The 19913-nt window shown below is 41.1% G+C and overlaps 2 protein-coding genes and 1 long non-coding RNA gene across 3 annotated transcripts in view; 1 reads left to right on the top strand and 2 right to left on the bottom strand.

The window, feature by feature from the left end:
• Positions 1-10361, bottom strand: part of foxo3b (forkhead box O3b) — a 40923-nt gene extending 30562 nt beyond the window's left edge. The window contains exons 1-2 of the mRNA XM_008397655.3: positions 10151-10361; positions 9173-9901 (exon numbers count right to left, since the gene is read on the bottom strand). Coding sequence (XP_008395877.1) covers positions 9173-9730 — 558 coding nt within the window. The 5' untranslated portion in view covers positions 9731-9901; positions 10151-10361. The remainder of the gene's footprint in view (positions 1-9172; positions 9902-10150) is intronic.
• Positions 10362-13360: 2999 nt separating this feature from the next.
• afg1lb (AFG1 like ATPase b) overlaps positions 13361-19913 on the bottom strand; it is a 33552-nt gene continuing 26999 nt past the window's right edge. The window contains exons 12-14 of the mRNA XM_017302203.2: positions 19142-19282; positions 17371-17478; positions 13361-17193 (exon numbers count right to left, since the gene is read on the bottom strand). Coding sequence (XP_017157692.1) covers positions 17050-17193; positions 17371-17478; positions 19142-19282 — 393 coding nt within the window. The 3' untranslated portion in view covers positions 13361-17049. The remainder of the gene's footprint in view (positions 17194-17370; positions 17479-19141; positions 19283-19913) is intronic.
• On the top strand, positions 17174-18634 carry LOC103457487 (uncharacterized). Its single transcript, XR_001776098.2, has 2 exons — positions 17174-17285; positions 17359-18634. It is a non-coding gene; the product is annotated as an uncharacterized LOC103457487 (long non-coding RNA).

The raw sequence follows: 19913 nt of genomic DNA, 5'->3' as shown, positions 1-19913 counted from the left end.
ACACAAAGCAAAATTAACTTTTTTTCCTTTCGGTGTAGGTGTAAAAATGTTTGAACAGATTCAGACGCAATCACCACATGAGCACACAACTCTTTTTTTTCTTCCCCCCCCCCTCCAGCAGCCGAACAATGGTTTGCCTTCATCCCACAGTGACTTGCCTCTTCACAAACAAACACACACAAACAAAAACCTCTGTAGTCATGGGCTTACGCCGGGACTTCATGAAGAGAGGGATTAGTCCTGGTAGGTTGATGGTAGTTGGACTTCAAGGCTTTACTTTTATCTTAAGCTCAAGCGCATATAGCTATGCTGAGACTAATCACTGTCGGGAAACATAATGGGAACTATTATCTGAAGCCCAGAAGAAAAAAAACCCCAACAAAAACTAAATTCTCATATTGTAATGACGCATGGACGACATGGGACACTGGAGCCCAAGAGTGTGTGAGGACGGCAACACATCTGAATATGAAGCTGTGCAAATCCAGACCAGACACCAACGCGCTTTGCATGTGTTAGACTCTGACCTATAGGATTTCACAGAGACAAGAGAATCCTGTGTGTCCTCTCAGAAACGTCGAGAGCTGAACAGGTGGCAGGCGGGAGGACTTCTTTTCGATGGCTCTCTGTCTTTGCTTAGCAAATCTGGGAGTGCCGTTTCTGTGGTTGGAGAGTTTCCACTCCCAGATTCGAGTTTACGAAACATCCAAAGTGGATGAAAATGTATGGATATTTATTTTAGCTAATGCTTGAAAAAAATAAAAAATACGAAAGCAAGTAACAAGGAAAGTAATATAATGAGGCGGAAATAAATGAGCAACACAAGATAATTTAGTTTGATTCCTTAATGTAATAACACTAAAGACGAACATACTGCTTGTTTTATTTGCTCTTTTGAAACTATAAACTGTTGTGTGCCAATGTTTCTTTAAATGTGTTTTCTTTCAAAGAGTCACACTTTCTTCGAGTCTTTTGAAGTTGCTGTCATGGTCAAATTCAAAGACTCAAGTGCACTCTACCTTTTTTTGGGAACAGGTAGAGTTCCCAAAACCTCTGCTTGTTTTTGGGAACTACTGGTCAGCTGTGAAGGGCTAATACGGGGCAAATATGCGTTTCTTTTGCTTCCTGGAAGGACTAATTCTGCTGTTTGGAAATATTTATGGTTGAAAGAATAGTTTCATATTATGGAAACTAAACAAGCACCACACATCATCCTTATCAGGTTATTGAAGTAGCTGTTTTAAATGGGCTGCTAGAAGCATTGCTATCAAACAGCAGACTGGATATTCCAGCAATTAGTGGGACTTTTTTCTTTTCCTTCTCATTTTTTTTTACTGTAACTTTTGTAAAAGGCACTTTATAGTAGCACTTTTCATACACACACACACACACACACACAACACACCGCAAAAAGGTGCAATCTATATGAGATTTGTTTATTGAAATAAGCCTCAGATCAGGAAGCACCTGTTCTATTTCTGTGTGGTTATGAAAATATATGCCAATAACGTCACCATTGTGAGTATATGTACAAGTCACACATTGGTAACATCATTCCTTTTACTTTTTTAAGTACACATGTGCACACGCAAAGACAGATTTAGCTCAGTTTAGCTGCAACTGCTGCTTCCAAAACGATTAATCTAATGTAATCTGGTTTTAATCTGGAGTCATGAATCTGGACCTACTCTGAATGAGAAGGAGAGGGAGGTGGAGGCCGAAAGTGGGGGGATGGGGACGAGCGCAGCGGAGAAAGCAACTAATGTCAGATGTAAATGTGAGAGTGTCATCAAAAGAAGTTATGAGAGCGATTTCCTTTTTCATCTGAGCAACACATTATTTTAAACTACCATTTCTCTTCAGACAGAAATCTTTAATCATAGTCAAATAAATGTTTAATGGGACAGTTGCAGTGAATGTCCTCTGCAGACTCATGAGGGCTGATTGAAGGAGTGGACAGATTAAAGCTCAAAGCCAGTTCAAAGATCAGAACGGAAAATAAATAATGACCTACTAAACTTGCTGCAACCCATAAAAACACAGCTGAGCATTGGTTCTTGTTTTGGAGGTGATGACTGCAGAAGAGAAGGCAGAGGCCACAGGGCCCCACTTCAGCAATGTGGTTATCAGGGGAACTGAGAAGCAGGGCCAGAATGGGAGGTATGTGCAGGTTGGACTGTGTGAGCGGGTACGCAAAGCAAGACGGGTTCACTGGGTCACTCCGTTATCAGCTGCCGACCAAACCGCTGCCTATCCCCCAACCTGGCCGACGACTTATCAGACAAAAAATAAAAAAAGAAACTTTTTATAAACACCACCTTATCCTGACTACACAGGTACCCACATATACGTACGGACTCATCTACATATCTTTTAAGTCATTAGATAGTCTTTCTGTTGCTGTCCGATTGAATTTCAGAGTTTTCCTTTTATGTTACGCAAGTTAAAAACCTGATTGCTGAATAAGTTTTTAAAACTTTATCTTTGCATATATATGCTCATGCAAAATGCCATACAGTTTAGCCAGGTACTAAATTAATTTCTTCTTGAGCTTTTTAACCTTTTAAACTAAACAGAGTAATCTTTCCCTTCTGCAGTTTTTGCACCGTCTACACCCATAATGCCTTTATGAATATTGAATATTGAAAATGAATATTTTTCTTATTCCCTTAGGATAAAAATCCTTTTAAAAATATTTCAACTTGTTGTGTTGCTTTTTTCTATTAAAAAAAACAAAAGCTTCAATAAGTGGTTAAAATTCAAAGATATTCAACAACTGTGAGGTCTGCAGGTACAAATTACATTCTTAAAGAGAACCTGGAAAAATACACCAAAAAGTTTTATTTTGTTGGCAATAAAAGAAACTAACCCTCAAATAATAACATAAAAAGAGACTTTATTCATGAAAACAAAATTCTATGCTGAGGAAAAATGATCTTGATGACTTTATGAGAGTGTTTTTTAATGGCAAAACAGATATTGAAGAAACCCCAAAGGGTTAAAACTTACTCCAAGTCATTCTATTTTAACTGAGCAAACTTTGCTTTGCAGGAGACATGTAATTACTGGTTTCATTTTAATTTACGACAACAGTCACGCAGACTTAAGCAATACGTCTACAGCGTGGGTCTCCATTTAGCTAGAGCTACTTCTCATCCTAAATTATTGGCTTTGTTAAAGCATTTATCTATCTTTTTTTTTTCTAGGAAGGTCAAAGTTTAGGGTCACCTCCACAGCAAGTTTGGAGCAGAAAGGAATGCAAGCCATGCTTTCAAGGAAACAACAGGACATCTAATCCCGGTCACTAAGCCACAGGCAAACCGCAGCTCTCATTTTCGCAACATGTTAAATATATACCATACGCTCATTCCCTTCAGCCTATTTTTTGTCAAAACTCATTTGGCTTCACCTCCTGATAAAAGTTTTGCAGCTTCAGTTGTGTACTTTGCCTCAGTTATCTGAGTGGAACAACCCGTCCACGCAGCAACAGTTGGAAGAGATGGGTGTAATCGGACGATGCACAAACATGCTGACGGTGCTATGATAGCACCACGAAAAATATGGTGATTCAACAGGTTGTGGAAAAACCACAGAAACAGGATTATTCATCAAACTGCAGCAGTATGCAAGTCAGAGATCACCTTGTAACATTATGTCATTGTGATTTAAGAAACTATGCGTAAAACCTGCATAAGTTTTTCTTCAAAAGGTCCTGACTTACCCATATTTGTGTAATTTTACTCTGCCACTTTTCCAGCCAATGCATGCAAAGCAACTTCTAAATAAAAAGCAACCCCCATTGTGGGCACAAGATGCAATCAGTGAATTTGACACAAATGTTTGTGTTTTGATGTTATCGCGGATGAGACGTGCACACGGGCCTCCACAGGAAACGCATTATACAGTAAGTCCTGTCTGCAACCACACCACTGATGCAAAGTCAATTTCTGGAGACTATTTTATGTATTTCAAAGCATTATGGAAGCCTCCAAAAAAATAGTGCAGTGATGTGTGCAAGGAGAAGCCTTTAAGAGATACTCCTTAGTCCTCAGTCTTTGCAATGAGTCAAAAAAGCCTGAGATTTATCTTCTTTCATTAGAGCCCAGAAAAAGGGAGTTTAAGACAGCCTGTTTTTAGCCCACAAAGGTGTTTTACGTCCAGACGAATGAGGGAGCTGGCAGGAAAATAATGAAGGGTGGCGTGAGAGAAACAGAAAAACAAGGCCGTGGTGAAAACGAAGGAGAGACAGACTCGGCGAGGGTGAGTGAGGGTACGCCTTCGGCCAAGAAACGAGTTCTTAAACATTAATACAGTGATCTGAATTCATCCCGAAAGCGCTGAATAATTAAGGAGCGTCTGTGAGGAGTACAGATCGTGCAGAGGGTGATGTGGGTGGCAGAGATGCCAAAAAGCGGAAAAGAAAATACAGGATATTTATGTTTTTCCTTTCTTCTTTCCTTGTCAAGCTTTGACAATCGTTTTTTTTTCTTAGAAGAACAAAAACACATTTCATTTAAAGAGGGGCAAATAAAAATAATGCAACTCTGCTGCGCATGTGTATCACTATCATTCACATTGGACATATTTTAGACGACTTTTATCTGTGAGCTTTCGTTGAACTGTTGCTCTTGGAACAGCTGCTGAAATTTACGCCAACTATTACCTAACACATAGTCCGAAACTACAAACTAAGTTAAAGCAACACTTTTTATTCCAATGAAAAGCTCCAGAAGCTTAAGTGCTGCAATGCACCCGGTAAACACTTAGAAAGTAATGTTGTTCCGATGTCGTTTTGGACTACAGAAGTAATATCCACCTGTAAATCTCACTAGAACAAAGTTTCTCTCCTACACAAGAAGAAAAACAAACCTTTGGCTTAAAATAGAACTAGAACAGAACCCGCCAGGAGCAGGTGGGCTCGTACAAATCATTGCCCCCTGAAAAACTCCTCCGCTGGGAATCACAGCCAGAGGGAGGTTGTAAGACACCAATTTGGAGCAGAGCTTGTTAATTTACCCCAAATCCCTCCACCCTGCCCTTCACTTCTCATCCCCCTCCTTCAGTCTCCTCCTTTTACAGTCTTCATGCACCACCTACCCTCCCCTCTTCAGCTCCTTTCTCGCCACGTTTTTATTGCCTTTTTGGTTGAGCTCCTCCAACTTGGCTCTGGGCCAGATCTGAAAGGGTTTCTGATTGCGTTCGGCACGCACACCTGCAAATGCATATAGACAACCCCCACTTTCCCTTTTCTCTGTTCCCTAGCTAATCTTTTCGGGAATTTTTTTTTTTTTTAGTACTAAAGGAATTTTCTCACTAAACGGTCATCTCATGTTGATCATTGCACTTACATTTAAGTCAGATGGATCCTTTCAGTTGAATAAAATTTTCAAAATTTTCCCTTTTGTTATAATTTCTGTATAACAAAAAAGAAAAGAAAATTTTAACATGGTATCTGACGTTGATATTCTGTTCCTGCTGAATCTTATTTTCAAACTCCTCAGAAGGTGGCAAGAGTGTGAACAGTACGCTTTGTTTGTTTTTGTTTTTTAAATCTGGGTGTTTTTACAGTTGCAGCAAAAAATAAAAAATAAAAAAATCTACCTTTTCCAGTCTAAAGGTTCTTAGCGATATCTGCAATCTAATGGAAAAAAAACTCTTTTGGAGCACAACTATTTTCAGACACTGCCAGACTTTAACAATCATGAACTTGGTGATAAGACCGAACATGACCAGACAGAAGAGCTATAAACAGAACGAGCATGCCTGAGCGTGAACATATTGACTGTATTCCAGGGTTAAACACACACACACACACGCGCAAACAAACATACCTACACACACACACAAAACTGTACAGTTTGTACCACTTGTGTTGAAAACTGTTTACCTTAAGTATGACATGACCAGGTCTTGGCCAGCAGTGGTTGGCCACAGAGAGCCTGTTAGAGCAGGATTAAGTAACACTAAAGCACGAGGTCTGCTGCAGTCAGGAGGAATCCCACGCTCCCACATGAACGAATACACCAACCGCTGCACACGCATCCAGACAGGTGCATCTAATCTCTTTTTATGAAAGCACTCAGTGCTTTATGTGTTAGTTTATTGTGCAGCCTGTAAAGGATTGTTCAACTTCTCCAGTAAAACAGTTTAGCGGATCAAAACTCGTGGCTCTACAGGGACTTTCTTCTGTAACTTTTTGATATTGTTCCAATAATTTGCCTATTTTTTGAGAATAAATACAAAAGGATGGATGGATGGATGAAACTTTTAAATCACAAGGAATAAAGTCTGTAAATACAAATATTTTCTAGATCTCAGTTTGTTTTTCATCTTTGAATTTAAGTGAAATTCCAGATTTTTCCCTATCGTTTTGGAACCGTGTTTTCAGATCAGACATATAGTCCAATCAATTTTAACCGTTTTGCATGCAGATAAGACACATGAACCACCTACCACCAAACTTCTCACCTGTTGAAAGACAAATCCCCCAAAACAAGAACAACAGCAAGAATAAAAACGGCAAACCTTGTCACTGGAAAAGCTCATTATGACATTAAAACAAATGCGGCACTCGTCTTGCTCTGCACACTTTGTTCCCTGTTGTGTGACGACAAGGGAGTGACCAAATCTATTTGAAACATATCCATGTTAGGTGATAAAAGTCTTATGGCTGGCAGTCTTAGCCTACTTCTGTCTGGGCTGATGGCTAGCTGACTGATATGAAGGAGGATGACGTGGCTGTGATCCTGCAGCAGAGAACCCAGGGGATTACCAGGATTTGTTCAGCAAATCTCTTCAACAAAGGTGCCCTGACTGTGTGAAACTGTAGGCGTTCAAACCCTGGGTCTCCGCAGAGGTGAGACTCCGGAGTCACCAAAAATAAAATTAAAGCTTTAAAGTCTGTCTTTACTTTTCGTATTTCAATTTTTGCTCTAGGTTGTAGAGAGCCTGTCCTGAAAAGAATCCAAGAAACGTTCTCAAGCTGCGATCGCCAGCTATGATTTACAGACAGGCCACGAGTAACACTATACCACTGACAGCTTGGCCTTCATGCCCCAAATTCCTGGAGTAACAAGCCTGCATGTTGACAGTAAACCCGGCCTTGACATGGAGGTGGGGGCTACACCCATAACCTCCTTTGCTTCTTACTGAAGCATATCACATAACCAAAACCTGAGAAGCCCTGAAAAATATGGCCGAAGAGCCCCCATAACACCATGGGGCGACACTTTCGACTTCTGATGGGTGTCAATCTCAGCTCTCCGGTCCTTTGTGCCTGTACCTCAATTTTATTTGCATGTCCAAACGTTGTTGCTGACCAGATCAAGTCCTTTAACCTAACCCCCAGGGCCAACCTGTGGTTATGTAATTCCCTCATGCTAGTATCAGCAAGCTTGGCTGTCACCTACCTGGTCTAAGACACTGATAGGGCGCTGCCAAGGTTTACATAACACACGGGAAACCGACCAAAGCTGGTGTCCTTACAGATACGTGGTGGAAAGTTCATTTTTATAACATAAACAACAGAGCCAGAAGGTGTCTCCAACAAAAATTGTTAAGTAATCCCCATGCGGAACCACATATAAAGAAAAGGGGCTTTCAGAGTTCACATTTTTTCCACGCAGCTTTTCCCGCTAAATCATTTTGTTTACAGTCGGCTTTCTTGGACCATTAATAGATTAGCTGCTGCTCAGGAGCAAACTTATGTAACTGTATCATTCTGCGAGCATCTTAAAACCAGATTGCAACACTCAAAATAGGCCACCGTGTTTCCAGACAAACCGGTTATGACATTTGTTCGCGCCAGTTGTAGCACTTAAAGCAAAATCAGATGTTGTAAAAGCCTGTTATAAAAGGACAGCAGGCGTCTGAAGGATTAAAAAAGACATTTTGCAAATGTATATTTTAAATGTCTCTGTCTCTTTTGGGGCAAGTTATCTGCGTTATGAAATAAGTATTTTTCATTTAGGGGTCATTAGTGATTCTAACTTAAATATTGATGTAGTTCTGCCTCAATTTGCCTTCTTGATTTGTGATTTTTTTTTTTGCTTAATAATGAGGTATAATCAGTCAGTGCAAACCATAATCATGTTTGGCAGTTTTTAGAGTGAAGAAAACTAGAAATGTCACACAAGCCACATGTAAAATGAAGATATGTTTGTACAGTTGGTATGGGTTTGTCTAAAAAAATATAATATGAACAAAAAAAGGATTCTATTTTAGTAATTCACTATAAATACTAAAATCCACAGAATATTTAAATATTACTTCACACTGAGTGAATACTTCTAGTGTTTATTTGGTTATTTCAGCTTCTGAAAACCAAAAATGCTGCTCCTCAGAAAACATAAATATTATGTTTGGCCAATGAAAAGGAACGTGAGTAAAGAAATGTAATATTATGATCATGTTATGGTCTATACAATCATGTGTCAATCTGCTGACTTGACAGATGCCCAGCAGACAGTCACTGACACTTGCCACATTGAGGTTTAGGCACAACAAGTCATTGCTTAAGAAGTTGGCGGGACACAGAGTCCTGCAGCTATACATGTGAGTGGAAGGTTGAGTGGAAGGAAAAACTGCTAAGGGGGCATCACTATAACCAGTCTTGACTGAAATGTTAAGCAAATTATGTGCCTCTGTTTATCAGAAAATGATAGGGCACTTCAACCTGTAAGGTGAAGCTAATTTCATTTTCCAGCAGGTCTTGACGCCTGTCCACACTGATAAAAGTGTCAACAGCAGATTTTATGACCATGGCATCAATTTTTACTCATCTTATACAATCTGCTTTTCTATTTTTAAAAGAATAGAATTCTCTGTAAACTATAATCATCAGAGTTAACAAATGCCTGACATTTCGAATTGACCACCAAGTAATTGACGTTCTCTGTGCCATTGTAATTCATTTAGATGCACCTAAAGGGCAAATATCAGAATACGGAGGATTTGATAGGGATATTAGTTGAGGTAATTGATAGTTGCAAATGAGTGACATACGTTTCAAATACACGCTCGTAAAACCTGAACTGGGATGGCATAATTGGATGCGTATGACTGCCTGCTTGTGCGTCAGCACATCAGTGGGTTCACAACAAACCACATGCTTTTTGTTTTTGTTTTGATGGAGGAAGGAGGGGTACCGGGTGGGAGAAGGAATGGCTCTTACCTTCCATCCGGCAGAGCTGTTGCTGTCGCCTTTGTCCTTAAAGTAAGGGATGGATCTCACCATCCAGTCATAGATCTGGGACAGGGTCAGTCTCTTCTCTGGTGAGCTCTCGATGGCTTTGGTGATCAGGTCGGCGTAGGAGAGGTTCCCCCAGGCGTTGCGGCGGGATGATGCCTTCCTCGGGGTCTGCGCTGCAGCCAAGCCGCTCGGAGTCAGGGCACAGGAGGTGGCCGTCGGTGAGTGCGTGGAGAGCGGGGAGCCTCCGCTGTCGTGGCCGGGGGAGGGGAACGCACCGTCGGTAACGGGGCTGTTACTGCTCTGGTCCTCCGTCGCCGCAGCGGAGCCATTGACAGTGATTGCCGTGGGGGTTGCGCTGTCCTCCTCGTCATCCTCCTCCTCGGGTATGATATCCGCCTCGGTGCTCTCCGGTTTCACCGCGCTGGAGTCCGGTCGCGGCAGCGGCCAGGTGCAAGACCGGGGCCGCTTCTGGGGCTCAAAGTCCGGGTCAATGACCACGTCCAAGTCCGGGAGCGTGTCGGGGAGCGGAGCTTCGGCCATTATCTCCGGCTCCAGACACAATCTGGCCCCTTGCTGACTGCTGATAAAGTTATACGAGAACAGACGGAGAGCTGTCAAAGTCGCGTCCCATGAATGCGCGCTCCCGTCCTTTGTTGCTATTCAACCCCAGCGAAGTCCCAGCAGAGCAGAAATACACTCAGAAATGAACGCCTGTTGAAGGTATGAAGAAACAGACTCAGATTAGTGATTAGTGAAAACAAACAAAAAAAACTTCCAAATATTCTGATCTACAAATAAAACGCCCTCTTATAAATAACCAACAGGGTTTAAATGTTGTCAGATCCCCGACAGATTTACTGCTGCAAGTCCTCCAAGACCGCCGCTATTTCTGAAACGACCTACAGGCGCAGACATATATTCTGGATAATAATCCCCCTACAAACACCTTACATGAATTACCTTGTGCAGCCAGTCTCCACACAAAGAACAGACCCGATCAGATCCCAGATTGTCCACAGCCACGTTTTGAAGCCATGCCGAACCGCTTCTCGTCCACTCCGAACAGATATGGACTCATAAAGATGTGTGCATGGACAAGTCGATGTGGACTAAGACTGCCACCTCACTCTGGGTTACTACTGTATCTCGATTTGCTCTTCACGCAGCCTTACACACATACATACACACGCACTTTTACATACGCTCACACACACGCATGCAAGTCGATCAAGGACCAGCCCCCTGGATCTTGCGCATGGGGGATCGGCCTTTTAAAGAGACATTACAGCCCTGCTGAGCAGCACTCTGCGCGCAGGTGGAGCGCTGGAATACGTCCTGACATGTTGGAGATATGTTCAGACAGAAACGGAGTCACAACAGCCGCGGAATACGAAGAAGAAGAAGAAGAAGAAGAAAAAAATCCTGCCAAAGCTATTTTTAGAGATAGTTAAAGTGATGGAATGGTCCTGTGTACTTCCGAAAGGATCACTGATACCATCTTATTCTAATAATAAATGCGTTTCAGATTTTTTTAATAACCCATCAGAAAGGGGTACACAGACAACAGATATATAACTGACTTTTCCCATTATCCCTTGAACATGTTTTTTGCTTCTCATATTCACATGCAGACAATGGGGAATTGGCACACCTGGTTGCTTATGAGATTAGGGAGACATTTTTTTATTAGTAAGATTGGATGGACATCTTCAGTGAACAAAATGTTTGAAGTTTTTTCCCCAAAAACCTTAATTGAATTAAAATCTGCACGTTGATTGTGGAACTCTAAATCCGTATTTCCTTATTTCCTCTGAGCAGTGCAGCACGGGTCGATGCGGTTCGGTACACTATGTTGTCTGTTTCCATTGTGAAAGTGGCCCCATACACCCAACTTATACCTGGACCTCCTTCAGTTGTAGATCCTTAGGTCAATGGTAAGGTTAAGGTGAAGTGATTGGTGTCACGCAACACAATCCACTGACTGGAGGACAGAAAAATGTCACTGCTTACGGCAAACATGAGACATACTAGTGCATCAGGTTCGTCGTCACATGACGCCACTTTAGGCGTTTGGGTTTTACCCCGCCTGCAGCGAGAGAGCAACTGGTGGTTTAAATGCTCTACTGAGTACAACCTTAAAATTGGCAGAAGACAATAGAGACATAAAGTCATGCATAGATTTTGATCCACACCCTTTCATTAAAGTTCTGACTGGATATTTATTTTCATTGTTCTGTTGGAAGTTCATCCTCTGCCCTAGTCTCACACTTTTTACAGCCTTCAGCAGGTTTTCCTTCTAGGGTTTATTTGTATTTAGCTCCATATTTCTTTCCATTGACTCTGACTGGGTCATTGTGGTCGGTGAAGAAAAGCGGGATTGTACTGAGCACTCTGAATTTTCAGCAGCTCTTTGAATTTTGCAGGTAGTCAACAAAGTTAAATTTGTTCTCCTACCCGCAGCTCGGATTGATTTCCTATGGCTTTCCTTTAACAATGGCACTCACTCCTCTTGCCAGATCTTTGAATGATAGATGTCTTCGGAAGAAGTTCCATCACTGCAGCTCCTCCAGAGTAAGTATAAGCCACAGATTGCTGCTCTCACTGGCCAGCTTGCCATTTATTCTTTGTAGGTTTGTAATTGTGCTTTATTCAATTCTGAGATGATGGACTAAATGGTGCTTTGCGAGATATTCAAAGCTTGGAATACTGTTTGATAACCTAAATGTTCCAACAGCGTTCCCCCTGATTTATCTCCCATGTTATTTGGCCTTCATGATGCTGGTTGTTGACTATTGTTCTCCAAAATACCCTCTGAAATGTGCTGTCAAAGTAGAAGGCACTAAATGCAAATGTACACCACGATTTTTAGTTTATTTGTAAAAAGAATAATATATTTAAAAAATCCTCTGGGAAAACATTCAAGACTATGGGTGCTCAAGATTTCGTGCATGTTGCCTTTAATGAGATCCGCGCTGTCAATCATGCCTGTCACGATGATCTGACCACGCCCCCTACTGGAGTCCAAAAATAATTACGTCACCCCAGTTATTAACCCGAAATAAAGAAGAAAAATCAGGATAGGTAAGTTGATGGTCAATTCTTCTCCTGACTCCTTCCCCCCACCTCTTTTTCTCTACCTTGACTGAATCATAACATCCTCCGTCATCCTCTTTGTCTCCGGCTTGAGTGCTGTGCACGATGCGCGTTCTCGCCGCTCTTGTGCAGGAATGCGCTGCTGATCACGATTATTCTGACAAATCTTGCATAATATGCATTATATTAGTTCTCGTGCTTTCTCAGATTATCATCGTCTTCATAACAGCAACCAAATTTTTAATAATGGCTTAATAGAAACATTGAAAATATGGTTTCACACTACTACTGTTTTTCATTATCACTCAACATGTTGGTGCATTGGTGAAGTCATAACTCTTTATGTATAGGAACTACTCCATGCAGAGATGTTGAGAGATGGTTCTTGTTCACATCAAGGAGGAAAGCCGACACGGATGTCAGGCTTCTGCAGAGCAACCGACCACTGATGTGTTAAAATGTTTGAGTGCTGGTTTGTGTCTGCATGTACAAAGGAACAGAATTAAACTCTGCCAAATGTTTCCCACGTGTACTTTTACAAGCTCTCAGGTGAGCAAAAGCTGTGCGGTAAATGTCCATTGCCTTTATCCCTATCCAACTTCCTTTTCCCTGCAGAAGAAAGGCTGCCCCACAGCATGATGCTGCCATCACCATGTTTTACCACGGATATAATGTTTTCAGGGTGAAACCCTAGATTTTTATTGGATCTCACTTTCACTCAGTGAAAGAAAATGTAGCCTGCACAGAGGGTTCTTTCTTTGTTTTGTGAAAAGCCCATCTAGCTGTCTTATCATTAGATTCGCCCACCTGAGCAGCAGTAGATCTCTGCAGCTCCTCCACGGTCCCACGAGCCTCTGTAAGTAAAACAGTGTCTTTATGGATTACATTTCCACTTTCAGGTACTGGACTGAACTTTAGAGTTTTTTCAGTTTTTTTCAGAAAGCTGTTTGTTCACTAATGTTCTCTTACAAATCTCAATCTTCCACAGAACAGCTGGATTTATAGAGATTAAACTTTTCAAGGCAATTTGTCGCAACAGCCTTTCTGCGTAAAAAAGGGGCTGAATACAAATGCACAAACTATTTGAGATTTTTACTTAAAGAACATATTACTTTGCATTCTTAATGCATGAATACTGAAGCAAGGCGCTGCAGCTCCAGATAAATCAAAGGAATCTGATTATATTGGATGAAAGAACAAAACAATCCAATGAAAATTAAATTAAAACCTCTTCCAGTCCAAAGACACTCAAAGAAGAGACAATCCAACACAAACCTGACAAAACAGTCAGGGCAATGACTCACATCAGCATAGTGTGTGGTTTAGGTAATAGGACAAGGTTGTATTTTCCTGCTGGGATGTGTGGATTGAGACTATGAACAGTCTTGTAAAACGGAGAGGTTAATCCATTTAAGACAATGACGATGAACGGCGTCCATCTCCCCTCTGACCAACGTAATGCACCAATTGGATAAAAGGGATCCATAGCATATAGGATGTGATTTATTTTCCTTTAACTGAAAGGTATGGTGCAGAGGCTTGTACCCTTTAAAGAGGCTTGTATCTTTTCACATCGGCATCGTCACTTAAATCTAGTGAGATCATAGATACTGTCTGGTATGTTGGTGCTTGTTCCACGACTCTGGCTGGTTGGCCGCCTTGATCTGTTCTTACATAAGGCTCTTAGTCTAGATCGAGTAGATGCTATCAAAGCTCGCAGGGCCAGGCTGGAGTGCTGCACTAGGATGACCTCATCCCTGGATGGACAATAATAACACCTGAGGAACTTCTTGATCTCTGCTGCCACCTACAGGCAAAAAAGGGATACATTGAAAACAACTACTGTACCAGATGGTCACAAATCATTAAAATCAAAACAAAACACAGGGAATACGTCTTTTATTAAAAATGTTATTTTAATTTATTCATGTATTCACCAACACTGGGGATTTATGCCGTGAAAAACCAAGATATTTAATCATATGAAAATAGAGTTAAACACTTTAAAAGGAAGATAAAATACAATTTGGCTCTTGCATCACTAATAACTATCTTAAATTAGGGCTGTTGTAAACGATTATTTTAGTAATCGAGTAATCTATAGATTTTTCTTACGATTAATCGAGTAATCGGATAAAAACAATTATGAAATAAAATATTGGTAAATCTTCCATAACACCAGTGTTACTATCGGATATCAACATCAGTCTATTTTTTTCACATTTGAGCTTCCCTACCAGTTACTTTTTTGTAGACCGGGAGCAATACGGGATATTTACGGCTCCTCCGTTCAGAAACTCATCTACCAGCCATGTTCCGCCTCCCGTTTGTTCAGACCGGGATGATATAAGTTTATTGTGCGGTTCGTCCGTAAAGCTGCTCTTACCCTGTAAGCATCAACCCAGAGCCGCCCGCCGTGTTCAGTCTCTCCGCTCACCTGTATAAATCCTCCTCAGCTTCTTCCCGCCGTTCAACCAGCAGCTCCGGAGCAGAAAGGCTGCCGAACTCCCGGCATCGCGCCGGTCATTTTAAGGATGTTTATTGGTCCCACAAAAACGACGAAAACCCGGAATTATCACCAATCAGTAAAATCCCCGCGGGCCGAACTTGAAGATTGGACGTTATGCCGCTAACGCTTCCGTCAACAACTCAGAGGCGGAAGTCAGAGCTTCGCTCAATGCAAATAATGTTCCGGCTGAAACACGGTGCGCTAAATGATAAAACATAAATTAATGAAGCTTCGAGGCAGGTCAATTTTCCTCGAGGAATTTTAATAATCGAGGTACTCGAATCACTCGAGGAATCGTTTCAGCCCTATCTCAAATAAAAAGGTCATTTTGAACTTTGTGTGGAATTATCTTGTGTGGGATTTCTCCCAGTACTATTACTTCCGCATGTTATGTTCACTAAAAATCCAAACTGATCTTAGAAGTTGGAATAAGTATTGCTGTGGGTCTTGTTCTGTGCACAGCCATCAAGAAAGATATATTGCAGTGAAATATCACATGTTTCAATGCAATATATTACCTAAATAGCCCTTGTTTTGTCCAAGTAAATGAACAATCAAAACAGGCATTTGCATCCAAATGTGCATCATATTTCTGCCCTGCATTGTTTTTCCATGAAACTGTACGTTTCCTGAAGACAGATTTGTTAAAAGCTTTTCAGTTTGAAATTACTGTTTAGCATTTTATAGTATAATTCAACTAAAACTGTTACTACAGATTGCGGTAATGTGTAGAAATGATAACTTTAGTTGTGTTCATTCCAATAAAGTTCTATTAAAATCCCTTAGTTCAGATTCTTTACATTAAAGTGCTTTTCACACCCTCTTAAAACTTTTAATAGTTGGGTATGAGACAACCACAACCCTCAGTGTATTTGGTAGACAAAGAAAAAGCAGAGCATAATTGTGAGATAGAAGGACAATGATACATGGGCTAAATTGTTTCAAACAAATAGAAATCTGAAATGTCTGGCATGTATTTGTATTTAGCCCCTAGAAAGCCAATTCGCTTTCATTTATAAATTAGATTTAAAGGGGGAAAAAAAGCCATTGGCCAAATCGCTGTGGGTTTTAATGTGCAGCTAATGCAAAAGCCCGGTCTCTTTTATGTTTCAGCCGCAGAAAAAACAAAAAACTGTTCAACAGACTTCTGTGATCTACTTGAAGTGTGCAAAGTCTTAAGGTAACGAGGAGGAAGCCCTTTGAAAATTAATTACAAAATCTTAAAAGTAATTCAAAAAGGCTCAAAGAGATAGAGTAAAGAAGGGTGGTGTTACTTATATATGACCAGTCAGTCAATCTCCAGGTGGGATGATCTTCTAAACGCCATTTAAAGAAATAAGAGATAGCTTCACCTTTCCTTTGATGCTCTTCCTCTGAATGCACCATCAGTAGAACATGGTGGTGCCAGCATCATGCTGTGGGAATGCTCCCTCTCCAGAAATACTGGGCAACCATTTGAGTTTCTAGGTGTGAAAAACTTGAATTTGTTGCAATTGTAAAAAGTGCTGCAAAAAAGCATTCAGTTAGGGTATGAGGGGGGAGGAGGGGGGCTGAACACAAATATTTGTAACGTTTCCCAGATTTCTGATTGTGAAAACAAATATTGAAAACTACGCATCATTTCTTGTCACTTCACAATTATGCACTTCCTCATGTTTGAACCACATTCAGATTTGAAAAAAACCAAAAACTGGTTTAAACTTGGTTTAAAAAAATATTTTATAAACTTTCCTCCACTAGAGGGCACTAATCACCCGCAAAGGAAGGATGCTTGATCCTCTCCCCGCTGTGCCGTAAAATCCCTGGAAAGCTGTCGACCTTTTAAACCAGCAGTCCACAAGGGGGAGAGAGCAGTCCTTGCAGGACATATTCAACTCATTTAAAACATGGGGAGACATCAGATGACATGGGACACAGTTTTTGTTTTACTGTTTGGAGCAAAGTGCTGCTTACTCTGAAACAGAACCGGTGTCCTGAATGTTTTTAGATGTGTCACTACACACACAGCTGATTTAAATTGCTGCATTGCCTCCTTAGCACGACATCCAGTTCTGCACGACCTGCCAAGAGCTCCTTCATTTGATTCAGGTGTGCTGAATCGGGGAAACACGCAGGACATCGGCCTCTGAAGACTAGCTTTGGACAACACTGCTCTAAGACATGCTGATTCACTCCTTATAAGGAGTGAAGCTGGTTAGTGAGGCATCATGCTGTTGGGAGGTAGTTTCTTATCAAAGCTTTCAGCTGCAGATGTTAGCTACTCATGTTGTCTACTGCTGGAACTGCGATCTCCCTCCGTCCAGTAAGCCTCAGTTTGCATCTCCCTCAGCCGAGAGACGGTCCTTTGAAAAGCAAAGATCTCTTCCTCGGCTGTGAACAGAGTGAGCCTCTCTGCTGCCTCCTAAAAAAGGTGGAACACCGCAGTTAGCAGAAACCAGAGCTGGCTCGACTAGCCTCTTGAATCCAGTCAAATTCAAATATCGGATGAAAGCTGTGAGTTTTTAAATTTACGGATCGCCTATTTATATCTCTGTCCAGAAAAAATGAACACGTGTTTGTGCTGCAGGTGAGATCTTACGTCGCTGAGGCCCAGGTCATCCAGCAGCTGTCGATCCCTCTCATCTTCTCCTCCGGTGTGGACGAAGAGCTGCTCTAACGGAGCCGCTGCCAGAAGCACCACTCTCACCTGGGGGAAAAAAAGTAAACACGGATTAGACCTGGGATTGTCTGACTTTTTAATAGATGTGACTTCCCTCGTCTCTGATGAATGTTTTCTGGAACTAGAAAAAACGTTATGTGACAATACGTCAAGGACACGAGACGGCAAAACATCTGAAGCATCAGGATGTCTTTCCAAAGATCACTCGCCTTGATTTGTTTAAGACGTGCAAATTAATGTGCTTAAATGTTCCTGAGCAGTGTTAGCCTTTTGGAGAGACTGAATTTAGCAATGCTTAACCAACTATCCACCTCTGTGGCAGCCTGTTAATAATATATTCTTTGAGGCTTACTTTAAATTCCTGTTCACTTTAGTCTTACAGATATAACCTGAAGCTCTTGTCTGTACCATCTTTCAGACCCCTGTTTAATTGTGACTGAACAGAGAGAGTTTTGCAAATATACAAGCGATGAGCAGAGGAATGAGCCGACAGCATCCTGTCATTTCTCACTTTGTCCTCACTGCATGATAAACATTTTAGCATTTCTTTAGAGCATTTTGCTATTAGGACCTTCGGTAAAAGTGCTGCACGGTCAGACATTAGAGGAATGTTGGCCAACTCTCTGCGGGCAAATATCTCTGGTTTAATAATCTTGGTGCAACTCGCCTTTTCAAATCCCACCAGAGATTCCCAGGTGACTCTGATGATCATTCTTGTATCTTCCAGTATTTCTCGCAATGATCAGGCCTCAGCTTCAACAAAGATGGTTTGACATTTTCCTCTTGAATTTCCTCAAACCTGATTGCTAGATGCAATGCTCTTTTCTCCATGTCCTTCTACAATCATATGGATGATCCAAATAACACAAAACATGTCCTTGCTTTGATGTAGCTGCAAGCAAATTGAAGCAGACTTTTCTGTTTTTGGGTTGGTCGTGGTGTATGCCCTGACCTGGAGTCCTTACTCTGGAAACTAAAATCACATTCAGGACCTTTCTTCTCTTTTTAAATGTTTATTTTCTTGTTTGTCCCTCTATTTTGAGCTTTTTGGACAATGACAAATCTCCTGAGCCACATTTCTAACATGCAATGAATCCTTACTGTCAACAGTCCATGTATTTGAGGTGTTTTATTTCAGGCTCAATTTATGCAACAAATAAAACCCTTGATTGAGACCACCTGATTTACAAGAACGTGAATTAATTTAGCTTAACTTGTGTGGATTAAACTTAGTTGGAGTTCTAGTTAAGAGCTGCAGGAATTAAAAGGTGGACTGTCGTCGTTCATCCATTTAAATCTGTTCCCTAATGCAGCATGCAGAAATCTCAGGTGCAACCAGAGAACACAAAGGGAGCAAAAAAACATTTTTATTATAGATTTTGTTTTCAAAGTACAGCGAAGGTCTTATCCTATTACCACATGCTTATTATTGAGTATAAACAGTCTTTATTTTTCTCAATGCTAGCTGATCTTTGGAACAAATCTAAATGCAAGGCTACGTCTCAAATCCCATTATTCGAAAATCAATGAGAAATAGCTTGACCTCTTCAAAGAAAAAGAACATTCTTCACACAGGTTAAGAAATGAAAAAAAAAAAACCTTCATGGACCACAATGTTCAAAACATAGGATTCAGCATTAAAAGGAGGAGCATTGATTCTCTTACGCTCACTTTCATCTGAACTGTTTACCTTGTGGTCGTAGAAATTGTCTATGAGCGTGGTGAAGCGCCTGGCCTGGTCCTTCAGAGTCAGCGTCAGTTTGGGAACATGGCGGATGAATACAGTGTCAAAGATCCGCGCCATTTCCAGGTAATCACTGGCACCCGTTGGCTGGAGAAGAGGGGACAAGCTGAAAGCAGAGGCCACTCATGTTTACATCTATATAGGCTGTTGGGTCTGTATATCCCAGCTGAGAGCAGGGAGAAAAAAAAAGAGCCAAGTTTACCACAAAAGAATGTTGTGCAAAATATCCTTGCTGATGTAGCGTCCTTGGGCGGCCTGCCATTCAATTTGATTGCTCTTAAAATTAATGACGGCATGGCAACAAATGTCAGAGGAAGCCTTGAAGCTCAGATGCCTTCAAAAACTCCCCACTCTCCCATCAGGGTTGAGACTTTACACTTGCACTGCAGATTACTGCTGCAAAAAGGGTATAAAAGACCCAGCTAATAATAAACTCATCAATAGACTTGCTTTTTGACATTGAGCGGACCAATAGGACCTAGACGGAGAGAAAGGTTTGGACAATATGAGTGCACAGGGGAAAAGAAACCAGGCCCAGAGGTAATAATGGCTTGAGTGAAGAGCATCAACCTCAGCACTTTTTATTATTCATGATTGCATTGGGAGTCTCAAGTGAGAAATATGCAACATGATGGCTAATAATCTATATGTCATTTTAGTTGAGACTATGTGCTCAAAACTGAAAAACTGGTTCAACTTTTTTTTTTCCAATGCAGAA

Source organism: Poecilia reticulata, chromosome 21 (genome assembly GCF_904066995.2).
Source record: "Poecilia reticulata chromosome 21, P_reticulata-male-v2, whole genome shotgun sequence".
Lineage (NCBI taxonomy): Eukaryota > Metazoa > Chordata > Actinopteri > Cyprinodontiformes > Poeciliidae > Poecilia > Poecilia reticulata.
The sequence above is the reverse complement of the archived record's forward strand: the minus strand, read 5'-3'. Positions and strand labels throughout refer to the sequence as shown.